Here is a 19,863-nt window from a genome sequence, read left to right on the forward strand (position 1 = left end):
CGCTCCCCGTTAATGGCGGAAATCTGCATGACGCCATTAGATGCAAGTGGACGAGTGAAACAAAAAGACGATGCTTCAAATTTAAAGCACAGAGAAGAAAAATGGTATTGTAAATCTCTCAAGATTAATAAAGCGCGTCAAACCGCGTCGCACATGAGGAGCCAGCCTGGCATCCACAGTTGCTGGTGAAGGCTTCACCCTTCCTTCTCGCCTCTTTTTAAAGGTAGTGTCTTCTTGCTGCAGCTTGCATCCTCTCTCTCTCTCTCTCTTGTAGCGAACTGGGCTCGCTGGTCTCTCACGTTTTTCGGTAGGAACTCCTTTTCTTTCTTGTGAACTCTTTTTGTTTCCATTGTCTGATGCAAAATCGTTGATCGAATGTTCTGATCTCTGAAAAGATCGTGGATTTTGTTTTGCTTGAGCTTCTTCTTCTCTGCTAAAAACTAGTTTTTCTTTTTTATGGTTTCTCTGAGACTCTCTGGACGTTCATTTGTTGGAAAAAGTGGACGAACGTAACTGACGAGGCTTCGGCTTTACTGAGAATTTTTTTATGTCTAGAGTTCGGAGAGAGGGAGTTAATCCGTCGTGGATCTCTCTGATCTGCATTGTTGAGCTTCTTCTTTAGAATGTAGACGTTTAAAGGTTTCTTGTGATGTCAGTTTTGAAAATCGCCGATTCTCCATTATCGTTCTCTCATCTGGATCGAGATGAATCCGCCGATTTGTAGATCTATTTCGGATATTGGAAATGATTTTATTTTTCCTTCGTTCGATTCACAATGCCTTTGGTAAATGCCTCAGATGACACTTGCTTTTGTGGAAACACCACACCGCCTGTTCTGTGCTGTCTGGCCCTGTTAGGCTTCAGGTTTTGAGCTCTAGAGTTTCCAGAGCATAGTTTTCACTTATTGTTGTTTGATCGTGGCGGAAATGGCTTGATCGCTTACCCTAGTTTCCTAAATCAAGCTGCATTATACTGTTTAAATGGATTCAGATTTTTAGCTTTCTAATTGCTAGTTATAGTTGCAATCAACAGTCTTTTCCTGTTAAAATATGTGGATGCCTCTCACTGTGTTGTAAATTTTGATGTGAAGTGTTCTAGCAGAAAGGATTTTTTGCCCCCACTTTGTTAATGATGAGAAATGCAGATTCTAGTGCTGCATTTTCTACATCTAAAATGCTTCTTGCTGTTTTCACATCCAACTTGCCCTTTCTGTTTTTTCAACACTTCAAAATGTATGGTTTCTGGAAATGTTCAGTAGAAGCCTTGCTGAAACTCTAAAGTAGAAGTCTTTCACTATCTGAATATAAAAGATTTTCACAATTCAATTCTGTAGATTTCTAGATAGATAACATGCTTGTACTTCAAGATCACTAAACTGTAAAATTTTGTTGATGCTGGCTTGGTAGGATTCCAATTTCAGAGATTTCATTTTAGTTGGTTTTGTAACTTAAAATGTTCAATGAAGTGCAAGACACTATGTAATCTTTTTCATTTCCCTTTTGTTGTTTTTTACGGCCTTTCTACGTGTATTTTCATATCATTATGGTCTCTGTTGAAGCTTTAGACGTGGAGGTATTTTGTGTGCTTTGATTCAACTTGATCAATGTAGAAGTTTCTCACTGTGAATGTGGATTTGCAGGAAGTTCAAGATCTAGTCATTTTTCTTGCGACAACATGAGAGGAAATAGCTTCCCACATCTCCTTTATGGTGTTCTTCTGTCTTGCCTTCTTTTCTGCCTTGTTAGAGCAGATAACCCGTATAGGATCCTAACATGGACGATCACCTATGGAACAATTTACCCTCTTGGCTTCCGCCAGCAGGTTAGAGTCAATCATGCTACTTTCTGAAAAAAACATGATTTACATTTGTACCCTTTTAAGCATCACAGGATGTTTTTATGTGTTTATTGACTGATTCTTATGTTGGTTGGATTGTTAAGGGCATACTCATTAATGGGCAGTTCCCTGGTCCTCGCCTAGTTTGCATGACTAATGACAACATCATTCTTAATGTCGTTAACAAGCTAGATCAGCCTTTCCTTCTCACCTGGTATGTATCTCCAATCCAATTTTCAGCTAAAAGCATTTCATTTGTTTGGCTATGTGCTTGAAATTGGGATATATTTGATCTTCTTGGTAGTGAGTGAGAAGAGAGACAACAGTCATTCTCAAGTTGCTCTCTTTCTAAGCAATCAATGTGTTATTGATCTACCATGGCTCTGGGGCCAACTGGATAAATTGGGGCTGTGAAAAAGTCAGAATGATCTAGGCCAAGACTTTGTCAGGTTGCTTGAATTGATTTGTCTGGTCTAGTTCATGCGGAATCTGACCCCTTGTTCAAGTAAATTTGAAGACCTCCAATTGCTTATCCAGGATGGATATAATCAGTGTTGACATGGTTTTAAATGGTTGGTTCAGCCCAACTGATATTGAATTTGTCATTGCTCAATTAAACAGAGCCTTGCAACCTTTTGTATAGGATTGAGTTTTGGGTGGACTCTGTTTAAACAGATTTGGTAGAGTCTGATCTATTATTTTCCTGTACATTGTAAGCTGGTTGCAAGTGATTTCATGTATTCTTCTTTGGACGATCTCATAGCAATCCTTCACAACCTTTTCACATTTCAGTTAGTGATGTTGTCAATATGTACTGCTAAAACGGTTCTATTTATGCAATTAAAGGAATGAGCTTCTATTAATGCAATTAAAGGAATGAGCTTCTATTAATGCAATTAAAGGAATGACTAGGATTTATTCAAGAAAGAAAAAGGGACCAGCTAATTGTTTGAAACATTGATTGGGTTGTAATATTGTGTCCCCTGTTTTCAAAACACAGGTGCTTAACAAATCTTTGGTTACCCAATTTCTCCTTATGTTTATTATACATGATAACTGTTATCATCTATGGCATCTGTTCTCTGCTCCTTAGGCCGTATTGCATCACTTAATATATTTGTTACTATGGAAAAACTGCTAGGAATGGCATTAAACAACGGAAAAACTCATGGCAAGATGGAGTTCTTGGAACAAATTGTCCTATCCCACCAGGAGGAAACTACACATACAAATTCCAACCAAAAGATCAGATCGGCACCTATTCTTACTTTCCTTCAACCGGCATGCACAAAGCTGCTGGAGGGTTTGGGGGTATTGTTGTTGTTAAAAGGCCTCTCATACCTGTTCCTTATCCTCCTCCTTTTGGGGACCATACAGTGCTCATCGGTGACTGGTCCAAGTTTGGCCATAAGGTTCGTAAACCTGTGGATTTGGTGAGATGCCTATAGGCTATTGCAATGTATTTTTACTAAAGATTTTAAAATATGTTCAATATTTTTCATGCTTTCTTTGTCCTAGTAGCTGTTAATTATATGCCTATGTTCTGGACCAATTGATTCATACTTTGACCTGTGACATGTAGACATTGCAACATTTTCTGGATGCGGGACACCCTTTGCCTTTGCCTGATGGAGTTCTTATAAATGGTCAATCACATTCTTCCACCTTCAATGTGGATCAAGGTAATGGAACTGTCTTGTGTGCTTCTCGCTTCTGTGCTTACATTACTTCATACAGTTATGTTCCTTTTAAGTTCAGTGTAAATTGATTTTTAGAGCTCGATTTGAAAGTCATATTGCTGTTTATAGGTATACCAGATCTGATTTGATAAGATTGACCCAGATCTCTGTTGGATCTGTCTTTTTCCAGGAACTAAATCAGGGCAACCAAGTTTTATCTTAATCAGGTCTTATCCTCATATTCTACTGCTCATTTGGGTTCAGAATGAGTATACAGAGACCTAGATCCCTATTGGTTCTACCTAGATCCCTATTGCCCGAACCAAGTGACTTAGATATGCCATATTTTGTTATATTAAAATGCTTCTTGAAACAAGATGATCCACCTTGAAAGTGTTCCTTTTCTTCTCCTTGATGCCTGACAACTTAAAATTCTCTCCAAGTGTTCTTTATCATTTGAAATCCTCAGTATTGAATAATTAAGGTTTGAAGATACCCGATTTGAGTCTTAAAGTTGGTTTTGCGCTAAGCAGCCCATGAATTCCATTCATCACTTGGCTATCAGGTCAAGCACATCGGATCCTGCATGTTGCAAGTTCAGTGGAGGTGTGCAGGCGTAAATGCCAGTCATTGCTGATGGATGAAATATAGCATTTTTGTGTGTTGTGTGCATGCATACATATTCAGATGAAATATTGCTTCTTTCTGCAACTGCTAGAATAACAACTTAAATGAATGCATAAACATTTGACAATCCGGAGGACTTTTTTTTTTTTACAGGCAAAACCTATATCTTTAGGATCTCCAATGTGGGCTTGCAGGCATCACTCAACTTCAGGATTCAGGGTCATAAGCTGAAGCTGGTAGAAATTGAAGGCACACATCCAATTGAAAACATCTATGATTCCCTGGACGTGCATGTTGGACAATCAGTGGCTGTTTTGGTCACAGCTGATCAGGCCCCCAAGGACTATTACATTGTTGCCTCTACCCGTTTCAGTCGCCGTGTTCTCACAGCCACCGCTGTGCTGCACTATACAAATTCTCATGCCCCTGTGTCAGGACCCATCCCTTGGGGCCCTACCTATGAAGTGGCTTGGTCTCTCAACCAGGCTAGATCATTCAGGTAATGTTACTGGATTCTATGATTGCAAAATAATTAGATGCTTGAAAGTATACTGCCTGTGACTGTTGATTTTAAGTTTTGTAACTTATCGATTTCATGATCCCTTCAACAGATGGAATTTGACATCCAGCGCAGCTAGACCTAACCCTCAAGGGTCATTCCACTATGGCAAGATTGTACCTTCCAGAACGATCGTGTTTGCAAACTCCGCACCTTGGATTAACGGCAAGCAACGTTATGCGGTCAATGGTGTCTCCTATGTTAACCCTGACACGCCGTTGAAGCTTGCCGATCATTTCGGCATAGCTGGAGTGTTCAGTCTCAACAGCATTCAGGACTTCCCTTCCGGAAATTCTGCCTACCTGGGCACTGCAGTTACTTCTGCTGCTTATCATGCGTATGTGGAAATGGTTTTCCAGAACAATGAGAACACCCTTCAGTCATGGCACCTCGATGGTTATGATTTTTGGGTTGTAGGGTATGCCCTTTTTCCTTATCCTTCTGTTTTGCACGTCAGTATTTATTCTTCATAGTTTGGTTTATGATCCAACTTTTAATGCAGGATGGGTTTGGGACAGTGGTCACAAGCCAGCAGAGGAACTTATAATCTGGTGGATGCTCCTACCAGATACACCGTTCAGGTATGATGACCCTCTTTGATGAAAAAGGACTGTGGCCATTCTAATTCCCAAATTTCATTTAGTCGGTTTGACTTAAGTTGGTGTACTTTTTCTTTTCTCCCAGGTGTACCCAAATGCCTGGACAGCAATTTATGTGTCCTTTGACAATGAAGGGATGTGGAACGTCAGGTCTGCAAACTGGGGAAGGCAGTACCTTGGCCAGCAGCTCTACATAAGGGTTTGGACGCCAGAGAGGAGTTTCCAAAACGAATACAACATACCAACAAATGCACTCCTCTGTGGAAGGGCCAGAGGCTACCACATTTAAAGGGATTCATTCATGTATTTTACGGTTTAAACTCTCCCGTCACGCGAGGGTGACAGGTGGAGGAAGGATCTGTAAATTTTTATCGACGTAGATTTGTATGTCGTTTTACACTGTTTTGTTGTTGCCTTTCTACTTGATAATGGGGAACCAAAACAAGTCATTGTTTTTTTATAATTGATAGGGTGTTATGGTAGATCGTAGAGCGGATTGTGTACTTCGTATCAAACTGTTTGGTTCTGTTCGTATGAAGGAACATCACCTGCTTCTAATGTGTCAACTCCGTTTTATTGAAATAGCTTTTGCTTTTATTTTTTATTTAAATATTTTGTTTCAGATATTTTTTTTTGGTTTGCTGAGATTTTCTCAACTTTTTAGAAATAAACAAATTTGTCAAAATATCTAACAAGAAATTTATTTTTTTCATTTTTTCGAGTCTGGCTTTTTTACAATGGTGTGGATTGAGGCAAGTCCACAGCTGTGCAATTTTTGGGAAAATGTTTTTTTTTCCTAAAAATTCATCAATAGCAACCTGATTTCGTATAGAAAGCAGTACTCTCTTGGTAGCTTGTTTTAACAACACATGATGCGGCCCTCCTCTCTGATGGCAAGCCTCAATGCAAATGGCAAACCATTCACCCACATGGTAGATAGGATCAAAGAGGCCAATCTAATAGACGAATCGACTAATGAAAGTCACAGTTAATAATCTACCTCATTTCAAGTTACATGACCTATCACTATCTCCGCAGGTATAATGAGAATCTCTTATAGGAAGAAAAACAAACCCTTGATCAAGAAGGAAAACCATCTAAAGCAGGAAAATAAGGAGAATGTACTATTTTTCTATATTTCTCACATTTCCCACTTTTCTCATGAAAAATTACATTCCACCACATATATACAGAATACGGTTGGGAAGACCCTTCTACATACTTCCATGGCAAATTTGATGACTTTTGGACTCCTTTCACTGGGCCCTCACACTAACCACGAATCGACAAAATTAAAATAAGATTGATGACTGCAATGCATGACCCTTGTCGGGTTTGACCCAGACCCGACCCGTATCAAACTATAGGGTCAGGGTTTGGTGATAAATAAGAAGGCCCGATTAGAATCTGGGTCGGACCCAAAGGGTCCGATTAATATATGGAGCTGGGTATGGTTTGTCAAATTTCATACCAGACCTGGGCTCAACCCAAGTTCAGATTAAGATTCACAAATTTTCAATGTAAAAATGGTAAAAAAAATTATTTTACTGTGTATGGTCTGGGTCCGGTACATGTAATCCTTATAGGATCCGGGTATAGTTTCTCTTATGGTGGATCTGATTAGACTCAGCTCCGGACTCAGTACCATAATCTCAAATGAGGTTTGGGTCTAGTTTCACTTAGGTCCGAACCAAACCCGACCGGTTGACACCCCTGATACAGCGGCACAAAATCTAGGAAGAAGCAAGGGCCCTGCTTTTTCCTTTTCGTCTGCCCCACATCCCTTGAAAGCCCAGCTGGTACAGCCTCTTCTTCTCCCATAGCTCCAAAACCGATTTACTAGACAACTTCAGTGTCTAACGCAAACCATTCCCATCTTGTCCAGGGAATAAATGAAGTCGCCTAATAGATGAGCAACTTACAAAGAAATATTGCCCTACCCATGTGTCATAACTGTAAAAAGCTTAGCACTGCATTTGTTTCCATGCTCTTTCCTATGAAAGGTGCCTTATTTCTCCTACCCTTGTGGCATAACTGTAAAAAGTATACTGCAGAAGCTTAGCGCTGCATTTGTTCCATGCTCTTTCCTATGAAAGAGGGCCTCTTTCTTCCAAGGGGTGAAACAAATATCTCCATGACAAGCATATAGTAGATGGGAAGTGGGAGTGTAACTAATGATGCCTGGGTTACTTGTCGAGTGGGTTCAAGTAGTATGTCACTTATAATACGCATTCTAAGAGATGCTTACTTTCAGCACGCAGCCCATTTGGGGTAGAGAGAGAGAGAGTGATAGGTGCTTAATGAAAACTCACCTACACTGAGCTTCCATCGCACGTGCGATGGGTTAGCAGCAATGTGTAATATTATCACAGAAGAGAGTAATGGGTTGAATGTCTCAATCTAAGATCGGTTAAGAGAATTTTGAGCCAAGTGAGTTTGCAGAATGCTAGGGCCATGCCCTGCATTTTGGTTCAACTAAAGACCGAGCTACAGTTGTCTGCTTCTTTGTTTTCGAGGATATGGGGCTGTTTCCAAGTAATACAAAATACCCCAGAAATGGATCTGTGCATCATAAGGTAAGAGGCCCGGTTTGAATTGACGTAGCCATCAATTCTAGAATTGAGAAAGAAAGGATAAGACCTTGTCCGGGGTGCCTTTGAGACAATGTAATACAAGAAGAGCAGCTTCAGTGAGGATATACCTAAAACATATTTTCTTTGAGAAAGAAAGATCTATTCGAACTGCCCCGCTTCGAGTCCAAGGAAATACTTGGTGACCCCCAAATCTTTGACATGAAGCATATTATTCAAAATTGATTTTAGAGACTCTGAATTTGTCATGTCATTTCTGGCTATTATAGTATCATCCACATATATCAGAATGAATAAACATGCTGATGAAGCCGCTTTGGAAAATAGGTAGTAGTTAGCCTTTGACTGGGTGAATTCGATGTCCTTATAAGAAGATAAAATTTTGGTAAACCAGTTACGTGAGGATTACTTGAGTCCGTAAATGGACTTGTTCAGATGGCACACTTTCTGCTCCCCTTACTAGAGAATCCTAGTGGTAGACTCATATAAACCTCCTCTTCCAAACTACGATGATGAACGAAGGAGTTATTGACATCAAGTTGATATAAATCTCAATTATAATAGCAGCTACTGCAAGAAGACATCTAACAATGACAAGTTTGGCAATTGATGCGAAAGTCACATTATAATCAAGCCTTTCGACTTGTGTATAACTCTCGGCCACTAGGCGAGCCTTATACTGTTCAATAAACCCTTCTGATCCAAACTTGACCTTATACACCCACTTGCACCCAGTCGAGGTAAAGATGTAAGCATCCAAGTTCCAATGGCCTCTAATGCTTGAATAGATACTTATTTTCACTTAGGATCCACTACAACAAAATAGATTTATAGCAGCAGTCGAACATTTTTAGGCTCATGGGTCTGGGTAATGGCTGCGATAAAGGCCTTGTGTGATGCCGAAAATTTCTCATAGGATGATGGAGCAGGATCTTTCTTTCACTGCTCTACTACAATGTATAGAAATCAGAGACAGTGAAACGGTTTCTTTGATTTCCCTTTACAAAAGAGGATGATATACAACTAGTTTGGATCCCTTGGTTAAAGGGATAAGAGATTAGCTGAAATCATGTACAACTGCTTATCTACATATACAACAAATTGATTCTAATCTACATCTCAACTTACCATGTAGGCATAGTAAAAACATGGAAATAACTGAGGAAAAATGTAAAGGAAATCTGACTGGTAAAATCTTAAGAAATCTTGACAGCCCAACCCTACTATGCAAACCTCCTCGGGCACCTTTTGTTATTAAGTTGCTTATATATATCAGCATTACCCTCATCAACTTTATGGCTTCCCCTATCTGTACAACTCCTTTATGATCGATTCCCTGTTGACACCTATCTCTGTATGATTTTGTATGAAGAGCTTTAATAAAACGTTTTCCTTTATCTAGAAAAAAAAAAGCTTGGGTTGATGGATCCAATTATAATCGATATAAAAATTATCACGACCGAATTGTGGATCCATTCAAATCAATACCATGTGATTGTGTTACAAAGGTTGCTTATGAGTCTGCTCAATTGCTCTTGTTTGGATCCCGACTAACAGGGTCTAACTGAGAAACAATAAGAGCTGCTTGTGGCTTGGCTCATATTCGTCTCTTAGAGCTCAGTCAAACTCATGTAATAGGCTCAACAAGACGGACACAAACCGCGAGTGTTTGGCTTGACTGGACTCATATAGGCTCGATTAACTAGTAATAAATATATTTTACAGTGTAAAGATGGTTGAAGTGTTTGTCTTACAAGCAATAAGTTCCAGAGTTCAATTCCTATTGCTTACAGTTTTGATACACTTGGCTCAACAGGTTTAGAGCCCATATTTTAGTATTTTCAATTTTAGTTTTTTCTTTTTTGTTTGTTTGTAAATGAGCCAGCTTTAGCTCAGCGCATTTAACATGGGCTCTCCATGAGCTTGAGCACGGCTGAGCTCGCTATGAGAATGAACGAAGCTTGAAGACCCTCTGTTCAGTTCATTCAACTTGTTTACTGGTCCTGCTAGGCTCGTTGCTTGGCCCCAGCTTGCCTTTCAATATAAAAACCATCATCAAATTGCTTAAAACTGTCATACCTACGGTTGTCGTGCCAGCAGCGTAAAACTCTGAGGTTAGGACCCTCGCCCGGGGCTTATGCTACGCATTGGCTTGCTCAGAGGGGTGACGCCCATGAGAATCGAACCTTGACTGCCTGTCTAGCAGCCAAGGCCCCCACCCCACTACGCCAAACCCCCTTGGGTCATATCGTTAACTCTTTAAAATGGAACTTTTAAGCTCGCAACTTTAAATTATGGAATAACACTTTCTTACCGAACTCTTCATTTTTGTAGCTACAATTAAGGGTAAATAAGTAATTTTCAAATGTAAATATAACAAAATCAGTCAATTGAGCCATTTTTGAAAAAATAATGCGTTTTTATTTAAGTATTTGAAACGTGGTAGCCAAAATGTAAATTTATGACCAATGGGGGATCCACTTATCTGGTAGGAGCAGCTAGTGCACATCACCTTGTATCGGGACGTTGCAGGTTCAAAACCCAATGGTATAGTTGTATAACTGGTAGGGGTCTGCCTAACCCCAGCTTGCCTTTCCAAAAAAGAATAAAATGTAAATTTATGATACATTAGGCCTGTGTTATTCCCCTCCCCCACATCTCTCTCTCTCTCTCTCTCTCTCTCTCTCTCTCTCTCTCTATATATATATATATATATATATATATATATATATATATATATATATATATATATATATATTTGCTACAATAGATTGTAAATACAATTAACTTAGCAAAAAAAGCTACTTTCCTTTTTGTTTTCTTTGGTCATATATAACACCATAGATGTGATCCACATGTTTTATTTAGCGATAATTAGTTTTTGGATCACCGAAATCCGACCTACATACTAGTTTTTTCAGCACTCCAAAAATCAATGGTTATCAATGTATTATTTTTTTTCATGACTCAGTGAAACATGTTTTTTGGTAAAAAAACATGATCCAAGAGTCTAACCCTGGTAAATCTAGCATGTTCAACACATGTATGAGGTTAGATTGAGTCAAAACAACTTGCATCATGAGATTCTAAATCGAATGTCGAAAATATATATCATATATGGATTGATATTTACTGCAATTTATTGTAAATACAATCGACTTAGCAAAACACTAATTCTTTATTTTTTTTAATCACATCTAACATTATAAATGTGATCTACATGTTTGATGAATAAACTAGTAGGGGTCTGCCGGCTTGCCTTAAAAAAAACATTATTTTTTTATTGTTTTTATTAAAATAACCTTACATATGTGGTCTACATGCTTTGGTCAGTGGGAATCAGCTTTTAGATCATCCAATTATATCTTATAGATAAGATTTGTGATATTTTCTTGGCTCATAAAAATTGTATTTTCTAAAACAGCATGATTCAAGAGCCGATCTTAAGCATTTGAGCCATGCTGAACACATCTATGAGGTTAAATTGGGTGAAAATAATCTGCATCTATGATTTCTTGAGGCCATATGGTGTCATGGCATCATTATCAAATGATATATATAAGGTAATACATCTGTGCTAAATGACAGATGCTAGCTCCAAAGGGGATTGGCGTAGTGAGATGGGACCTAGGATGTTAGACCAGTGGTCTAGGTTCAAATTGCATGGGTGTCACCCATTGTGCAAGCCTAAGCATGGTGACTCCTCGGGAAAAAGGATAAGACCATGAGTTTTACGCTGGACAGCGATCATGGCAGGCAAAGCCAGCATGATTTTGTCTTTGATCTTAAAGGTGGTTTAATTTCTCTTTGTAAATATTAAAAAAAGAAAAAATGAAACATGCTAAATGGGTTTTTCAGCTTTTTGTTTTGACCCTATAAATATGTTGGTCATGGTGGATTTACTAGGAATTCGAACATGAATCATGTGTTTTCGGTGAAAAAAATGATATTTGTAGACTCAAAAATTTATAAATATTTTGGACTGTTGATTTTTTGAACCTATGAAAACCAACGCATGTGTCAGAATAGAATTGAATGCTTCAAGATCTGATTCCTACGAAATCAAATACATAGATCACATTGTAAGGTCAAAATTTAAAAATAAAATAAAAACCTTAAAAAAACCCATTTAACATGAATGCATTATATATATATATATGAGGGAGAGATTTATGACTAGGGTTGGGAAATATGATGAGCAGCTGGCTGTTAGACTCTTAACTCTTGACCTCGGTGAGGCGAGCTGTATGCAAGCTCGTTTAGGTCGGCTCGTTATACAGGCTTGTTTACATATTATAAATTTATGTAATTTATACATTCCTATATGTTATATACAAAATATGCATATTATGTATTTTATACATGTACTATAGATATATTGCATATTATGTGTTTTATACAAGTACTATAGATATATTATATGTATTGTATGCATATATATTATATTATAAAAGTTTCAAAAACAATTTTTAGAAAACGAGCCATCTCATGGATTTGCTTGTAAAGCTCGGATCGTGGCAAGCTCACGAACGGAACCCCGAGGAAGGGTGTACCCTAGCGAGGCGAGCCCCAACAGCTCGGCGCTCGTTCGGCTTGTTTACGGGACATATTTATAACCCATATGGAACTCAGCTTTTGATTCATAGAAAGCTAGGCAGCAGGCGGTCATGCAGAGAATCCTTCGCTTGCCTTCTCAGACAGAACAGAACCTCGCAATTTCACGTATTTGTGTTTCGGTACGGCAGCAGAATAAAAACTGAACGTTTCTGGACATGCATCCAACTCCGATTCACTGTTCACTGTCATTTCCTTTCCACTCCTACCTATTTGTGCCTCCGACTGTGCTCCCCCAACACCCAATCTCACACATTTTTAGACACCATTGCCTGCCAATCCACGTACAACTCTCTCTCTCTCTCTCTCTCTCTCAAAACTCATCGATTCACACAAAGAATCTTATCCCAAAGATCGAAAGAGTCTAATAACATGTTTTCTCTACCACCAATGAATGGCGATTTGGCGGATATACGTATAACCGGATCGTCGTTCTCATGATACGAAGAAGACTAGAAGACACCCCGAAATAAAAACTCAGTTTCGTTTCTCTATTGAAACTCGTTCAGTTACATTCTCACACCGACCAATTAAAAAAGTAAGAACAGAACAGAAAAATCCACACCCAACAAATTATACTATACCGGTCCTACTAATCCCAACGTTTCCATCCAAAGCTGGAAGAGAGAGAGAGAGAGTTGCTCTTCAACGGATCAAGAAGATGTCTTCAAGGAAAAGACGCACCGGCGGTAGAGTAAAGATCGAACCACGACAGAGAAGTACTCCATAACCCCAACCCTCCGGCGGCCAACGGCGTAGCCTCGACAACCCAGCTCCCACCCAACACCGGTTGAACGCGGTGCGCTTCCTCGTGGCCGTATCTGCTACTCATGGCCCTCGGTCTCTGATACAACTCTTGAATCCCACCACCACAACCACCCATACTAACACCAACATCACTCTGATCACCCACCAAGCCTAATTGGCTCTGCTGCTGGAAATGTGGCTGCTGATGCTGATGGTTCCCGTTCCTCCAAAACCCATCCGCCAGGCTCTGCTTCTCCGAGACTGATCTCTGGAGAACCATCGATGAATTGGGATTCCCAGAACTCAGAAATCCCAGATAACTCTCGGGATCAATGATATGGGAGTTCTGGAAAAAGGAGGAGGAGATGCTGGTGGGGTTCTGTGGCGTTAGAACGGGCGGTGTAGTAGTAGTTGGAGTAGCGGTGGAAGAAGAGGAGGTGGGCTCGTGATCGGATAAGCCTGAGTTGGTGGTGATAGATGTCTTGGAATTGGTGGTGGTTTCCGGCTTGGTCTTGCCGGAGCGTACACCGGAGGTCTTGTTTTTCGGGCAACCACCGCCGATGGGGACGTTGCGGAGGGCACCGCCCTGAGTCCAGTAACGTCGGCAGGACTTGCAGAAGTGGCGGGGCTGGGTAAGGTTGTAGTTGTTGTAGTAGCAGAACTTGGTGTTGGTGGAGTCGCAGCGTGGGCACCTCAGGCCCGCCTGCTGGGCGTCTCCGGCGGCCGCGTCCGGCGTCTTCGGCTTCTTCTCCTCCGCTATCACCATGCATTTCTCTAGCATCATCCTTGCCCCTCCGCACCCAACCCCTCCACCAACGAGCAATTCTTGCATCATCTTTCTTCAGATAGAGAGAGAGAGAGGATGGTGGTGTGACTGGGTTCGGAGGGGGAGTTTAAATAAAGTGGAGGGGTTCGGATAAAACCACTTGTGTCAGGCGGTTTTGGTCTGATAGCGGGATGGCCCGAGTTCGAATCCCAAGTGATGTGCTACCATTTGTAAGTAAGTGTCTCATTGAATTTCTCCCTGCATGCCTTCTACCATTCTTTCTAGTTTTGTCAAATTTTTATTGTTTTGCATATTTCTCTTCTCAAATATCAAGTAAGGTCTTTTAAAATCAACAGAATAGGCTCCAAATGACCTGAATGATTAATCACCTGGTCAAAATTTTACACAGCTTGGCAGGTAACTTCTAGGCATCGTGTTAACGGCTTGGTTGGGACTTGAGTGGGATCAAACTCAGATCTGATTTGAGATGCTGGTACTGGATTTGGATTCTAGTTCATTCAAACCATCATAAGAAAAACCATATCTAAATCTTACAAGGATTACATGAATCAGACCCGAGTCATAGTCAATAAAATAATATGTTTTTTTAATCTTTTTTACAACAAAAATTTGTGGATCTTGATCGAAACTCTGTTTAGGCTCTGGTCTGTTATGAAATTTTACAAACCATGCACGACTCCATATATTAAATTGGACCCTTTGAGCCTGACTCAAAATCCTTTCACCCTCACAAAAATAGGTTTAACTAGGGTATTTAGAACGGACCCAAATAAGCATCACTCACTGGTATTTGAGAAATTTGTCCTGTTGTTTTTATAGAACTGCCTTCTTGTATCATCAAGGTGTAACCCATTAATACAACCCCAACATTATTTGATTCTAAATTCGAAACAATACCTATTGCATTCCCTTTAAATTCTATTAATTCACCTGCCATTACTTCATCAAGACTATGAATATGAGCAATGCCGTCACCCACTTGAAGTATGATGCTAATGTTCACAAATTTTCCTTCTCTGTTTGAGGATAATATTACTAATTTCTTAAGCTAAAATGGTTATCATTAGTATCTCTTAATTCTTTTAAAAAAATAAAAAAATAAGAAAATTAATACCTATAATAGACCATAACTATACTTAACAATAAAACAGTAGAAAAAACCCATATACTACGAATAAATTTTTTTTTGTTGCTGTCGAAATAAGCAGGACTCCCAACCCTATTAACATAATAACTAGATGTGGAATGACTCGAAATTCTAATCAGACCACATTGTTTATCACCAAACCCTAATTTTATAGGGTTTGATATTAGTCTAGTTCGAGTCAAATGACTCAAATCCGACCCATTGAAAACTAGTCACTGGGCAACAAAGTCTCGTGTATCTCCAGAGCCATCCTAATTTGGTAGACAAAGGAAAGAAAGATGTTAAAGGGAAAGAAAGTATCAAATTTTACATGGGATTTAGTTTTACCATGCTCAAAATATAGGAGTGACAGTAGGCCACGCACTGTACCATCATTCACCCCTTTGTACTTTGATTGAGACTTCCTTCACACTCACCACATCCCCATTTCCATGTACATGTCGTATTTAGTAAAGATTAATTTTTGGATCATGTTTCGTGATGAAAATTTATTTTTAATTGAAAAATGACAGCTATTGAATTTTTTATTTGCTCAAAAAACCTATTCATACATTAAAACCAAGTGATTTAAAACAGATATATGCTCACTAAATAACACATATAAATCATACTCATGGTGTTAGATTGAGTAGAAACAAGTCACACCTCTAAGTTATGACACTGATACCATATGGACTTGTGCACTAATGACTTATTATATAGAGTAATGTTTAGCTTCCAGACCATTTATCTCTCAAACCGATCGGACCTCTTTAAACAATGCACTTTCATGTGTTTTTTGTTTAATCTGAAACGCATAGACATCATCTCTATACTTTATTTACTAGGAAACATACATCAGTTTAAACGTTTTTCATGTTTAGTTATATTTTAACTTATCTTATACCAAAAACTTGATTAACTAAAAATAAATTTTTTTAATTAAATAGATTTGCCTCAAAGCATAGTTTTTAGTGAATAAATAATAATAAAACATGGTTTGGATTAAGCAAAAATATCATGCAAGTATGCTTTAAAGCGGTCAAGAACAATTTGAGAGATAAATGGCAGAAAAACTTATATATATATATATATATATATATATATATATATATATATATATATATATATATATATATATATATATATATATATATATATATATATATATATATATATATATATATATAACCCTTAATAGTGGACCGAAAAATCATCCACTGTTGGGTCGAACACGTGCCAGCAGTTAAAACCTGTTTTTTAACCTAGAAACCTCAAAATTGAACAGATTAATGAACGAGCTGCGATTGTCTTCCACTAACAGGCAATATATATAAAGGATAACTAAAATATGTTCACCGACCAAATATGTTTAATGGTATGAAACAAGATTTCATAGGTTTTTAATTTTTTTTTAATTTCACCGTACTAATGTGATCTAGAAGCTTGGTCTTAAAGAAATAGACACTTGGATCATTACTATGTATAAGAAGGAAAATCAATAGCTTAGAATTTTTTTAAATATTCAAGCATAAAAAATCACATTTCTTGACCCGATTACAATGACCCAACAGTTGATTCCTAGCAAATGGATCGCGCAGAACCCATATGCAGGGTTAGATTTGCAAAAAAAAAAAAACTGAAAATATTGATTCATACCCAGAAACATATTTGGCTGGTAAACATATTTCATTTTGCTAATATATATATATATATATATATATATATATATATATATATATATATATATATATATATATATATATATATATATAATCACTAGAACATGAGAACTGAAATATAAGAACCAAAATATAAGAATTGAAAATATGGGCATTTCTAACACTTTTTTGCAAAACCAACCATGTGGATGTCCTTGGAATGATGAAATTGGGAGGAATCAACCTTTGATAGTGTATTTTTGATGAAAAATATGAATTTTGAATGATTAAATATTTATGAAAAAAATATGAGCCAGTGATTTTAAAGCCTTAAAAAAACTCATTTATGTGTCAAAATCAGATGATAAAAAAACTCATTTGTGTCAAAATCGGATGATTCTAAAAGCATGTTTTTATGAAACCAATCTTGTACGTAGATCACATCGGTATTCAAGAGAAAATAATAAAAAAATCATAAAAAAATCCAATTCACACGTTAGTTCTCATATTTTCAGTGATATATATATATATATATATATATATATATATATATATATATATATATATATATATATATATATATATATATATATATATATGAGAACTGGAAAGATAAGAACTAATGTGTGAACCATAATTTTTATGGATTATTTGTTTTTCCTTCTTAAATCTAACCATGCAGATTTGATATGCATGCTTGCTTTTATAAAAACCTGCCCTTCAATCGTCGGATTTTGATGCATGAAGATGAATGGCATTTTTTAAGTTTTAAAATCAATGGCTCATAATCTTCATAAATATTCAAGCATTTAAAAATCAGATTTCTTGATCAAAAATACATAATCCAATGGTTGATTCCTAACAAATCAACATGTGAATTACATCCACGTGGTTGGATTTGTAAAAAATAATGTTGAAAATGCTTATATTTGTAGTTCTCATATTCTATTATATTCTAGTGACTTTATATATATATATATATATATATATATATATATATATATATATATATATATATATATATATATATATATATATATATATATATATATATATATATAAATAAATAAAGAGAAAGACATTGGCAGGTTGGATGCATCATGACAATTTCTGACAAACATGAAATTCTTTTTAGGTGAGATAGGATGACATAACCTATACGTGTGTCTGACCATCACCTTATGGTCACAAGAAACACAAATTTAAATAACCAGTCTCATTCCTCTGCAATAAAGCTACCAACCCACCACAGAAAACGTACAAAATTAAAGACAAGAAAATTAAGGGAACACCCACAACAAGATGACGCTTACTCGGATCACTTCAATAACAACAACATGGACAAGAGTGTAGATAGGGGACTCGATCCAAGTCGAACTAGGTGTGGGCAGCCTTGTGCAGCCTAAGCCCCATAAGAGTTTGGGGCAGTGGGATGGGACTTAGACCTTTGGGGGGCAGGTGGTCTAGGTTCAAATCTCATGGATGTCACCTCTTGTGCAAGCATAAACCAGACAACTCCTTTGGGGCAAGGGGTAAACTTATGGAGTTTTTGGTTGTTAGGACAGTGCAAATAATTAGGGCAGGCACAGCCACCACGATTTGGTCTTTGATCCTGAGGGTGGTTTCTTCATGTAAATATAAAGAAAAAAAAACTTGTGCCGCCTGAAGCACGATGAATATCTAAACCGAGACGATTAGTAAATGGATAGGTTTCAAGTAGCAGCAAAGTTCCATTTCATGGAAGATCAGCGTGTAGAGTCACTAGTGACTCTTAAACTGGGTGAAACCAATTAATTTCTACTTTTATTGCTTTCAGTTTTGTAATGATTGGGTTGTAGGCTCTGTTAAAAATTAAGAGAAAAAGTTTAATGTTAGTCTTAAATGATTAAGGCAGTGAGGGTCTTTGTGAACGCTTCTTACTAGTATAAATAAGGGTCATGCCAAGTGTTAGTTTCATGGTGAAACTTCTCTCCTTTTCTCTCTATTTTGATTGTGCTCACTAAGAGAGAGTAGGAGTTGGCCTTTGTCTGGCAGGGCAATTGGCTAGGTATCAAGCACAGGTACGTAGTATAAGAGTTCATTGTCCTCGGCTCGAAACTCAACACAGCGCGGTTTGGTTTGGCTTGGTTTGTTTAATTGCTGGATTAAAAGGCCCAACCTAACCTAGGTGTGGGTTAGATATCTAACCTGCTACCAAACTTATGGAAACAAGCCTTACAAAAACTAGTCTTTGTCCAGGTGAAAGACAATTTTTTTAAGGATTAAACCTGTCTCGGATTAAGCCTTCGGAATGGGGTAGGTGCAGTGCGAAGCTCTACTAAGTGAAAAATACATCGAGTATTAGAACACGTGGTATGCGTTGGCTTGATCGGTGACGTAGAGTGATAACACGGCACATGATAGGCAATGGTATCATCATTAGTGCATCGTTGTATAGCGGTACAAACGTTAAGCATTATTTGGTTAAGCAGTACCACCGGATCATAGGATGTTGCTTATAGAGATTTAGTTAACGATATTTTGGCTTGCAGGAGTTTTTCACGCATAGCGTTTTGATGCATAGAAGTGAGTGTGGGTTAAGGTTAATTCCCCCAGAGATCACTTTAGGTGATTTCAACTGAGTATGGTGACTCGGGGCTAGACGAGTGAATTCTTAGGCGCCGGTGAATGAGTCTAGGTGGTGATCTTCGCTATGGTGTTCAATTATCAACTGGTCTTTGGACTGGAGGCCGCAAGGTCTTGTTCCTTCAGTGACAAGGTTTTGTTATATTGTGCGCATGGAGTCACAATACACTTAATGGCACGCAAGGCTAAAGCAAGTTTATGCATTTTTTAGAAATGATAGCTAGTATGAGACAACTATGCACTAAGTAGCATAGACTAGATATAATACGCATTTGAAGATGTGCTTGATCAGGTTTTGCTAGGCAGTTGTGCATGAGGTAGTATGCAGGGCCAATGAAATCATTCAGCATATGAAAAAGTGTTGGTGTGTGGCCTTTGACCGTTAGGATGGCCAGACTGGGTAGTCTGGCAT

At 38.0% G+C, this 19,863-nt stretch overlaps 2 protein-coding genes across 2 annotated transcripts; one reads left to right on the forward strand and one right to left on the reverse strand.

The window, feature by feature from the left end:
- Positions 1-231: 231 nt before the first annotated feature.
- LOC149847883 (L-ascorbate oxidase homolog) lies at positions 232-5,866 on the forward strand. The gene is made up of 9 exons (XM_090007078.1): positions 232-307; positions 1,640-1,821; positions 1,941-2,050; positions 2,978-3,248; positions 3,419-3,518; positions 4,296-4,641; positions 4,754-5,119; positions 5,204-5,282; positions 5,386-5,866. Exons 2-9 carry the CDS (start codon positions 1,675-1,677, stop codon positions 5,587-5,589), a joined length of 1,623 nt encoding a protein of 540 aa, XP_089863204.1. The 5' UTR covers positions 232-307; positions 1,640-1,674; the 3' UTR covers positions 5,590-5,866.
- A 7,306-nt stretch (positions 5,867-13,172) lies between these two features.
- Positions 13,173-14,087, reverse strand: LOC149847884 (uncharacterized). Its single transcript, XM_090002583.1, has one exon. It carries the CDS (start codon positions 14,085-14,087, stop codon positions 13,173-13,175), a length of 915 nt encoding a protein of 304 aa, XP_089858709.1.
- Positions 14,088-19,863: the final 5,776 nt, after the last annotated feature.

This window comes from Nuphar pumila, chromosome 1 (assembly GCF_984573655.1).
Source record: "Nuphar pumila chromosome 1, dmNupPumi1.hap1.1, whole genome shotgun sequence".
Taxonomy (NCBI): domain Eukaryota; kingdom Viridiplantae; phylum Streptophyta; class Magnoliopsida; order Nymphaeales; family Nymphaeaceae; genus Nuphar; species Nuphar pumila.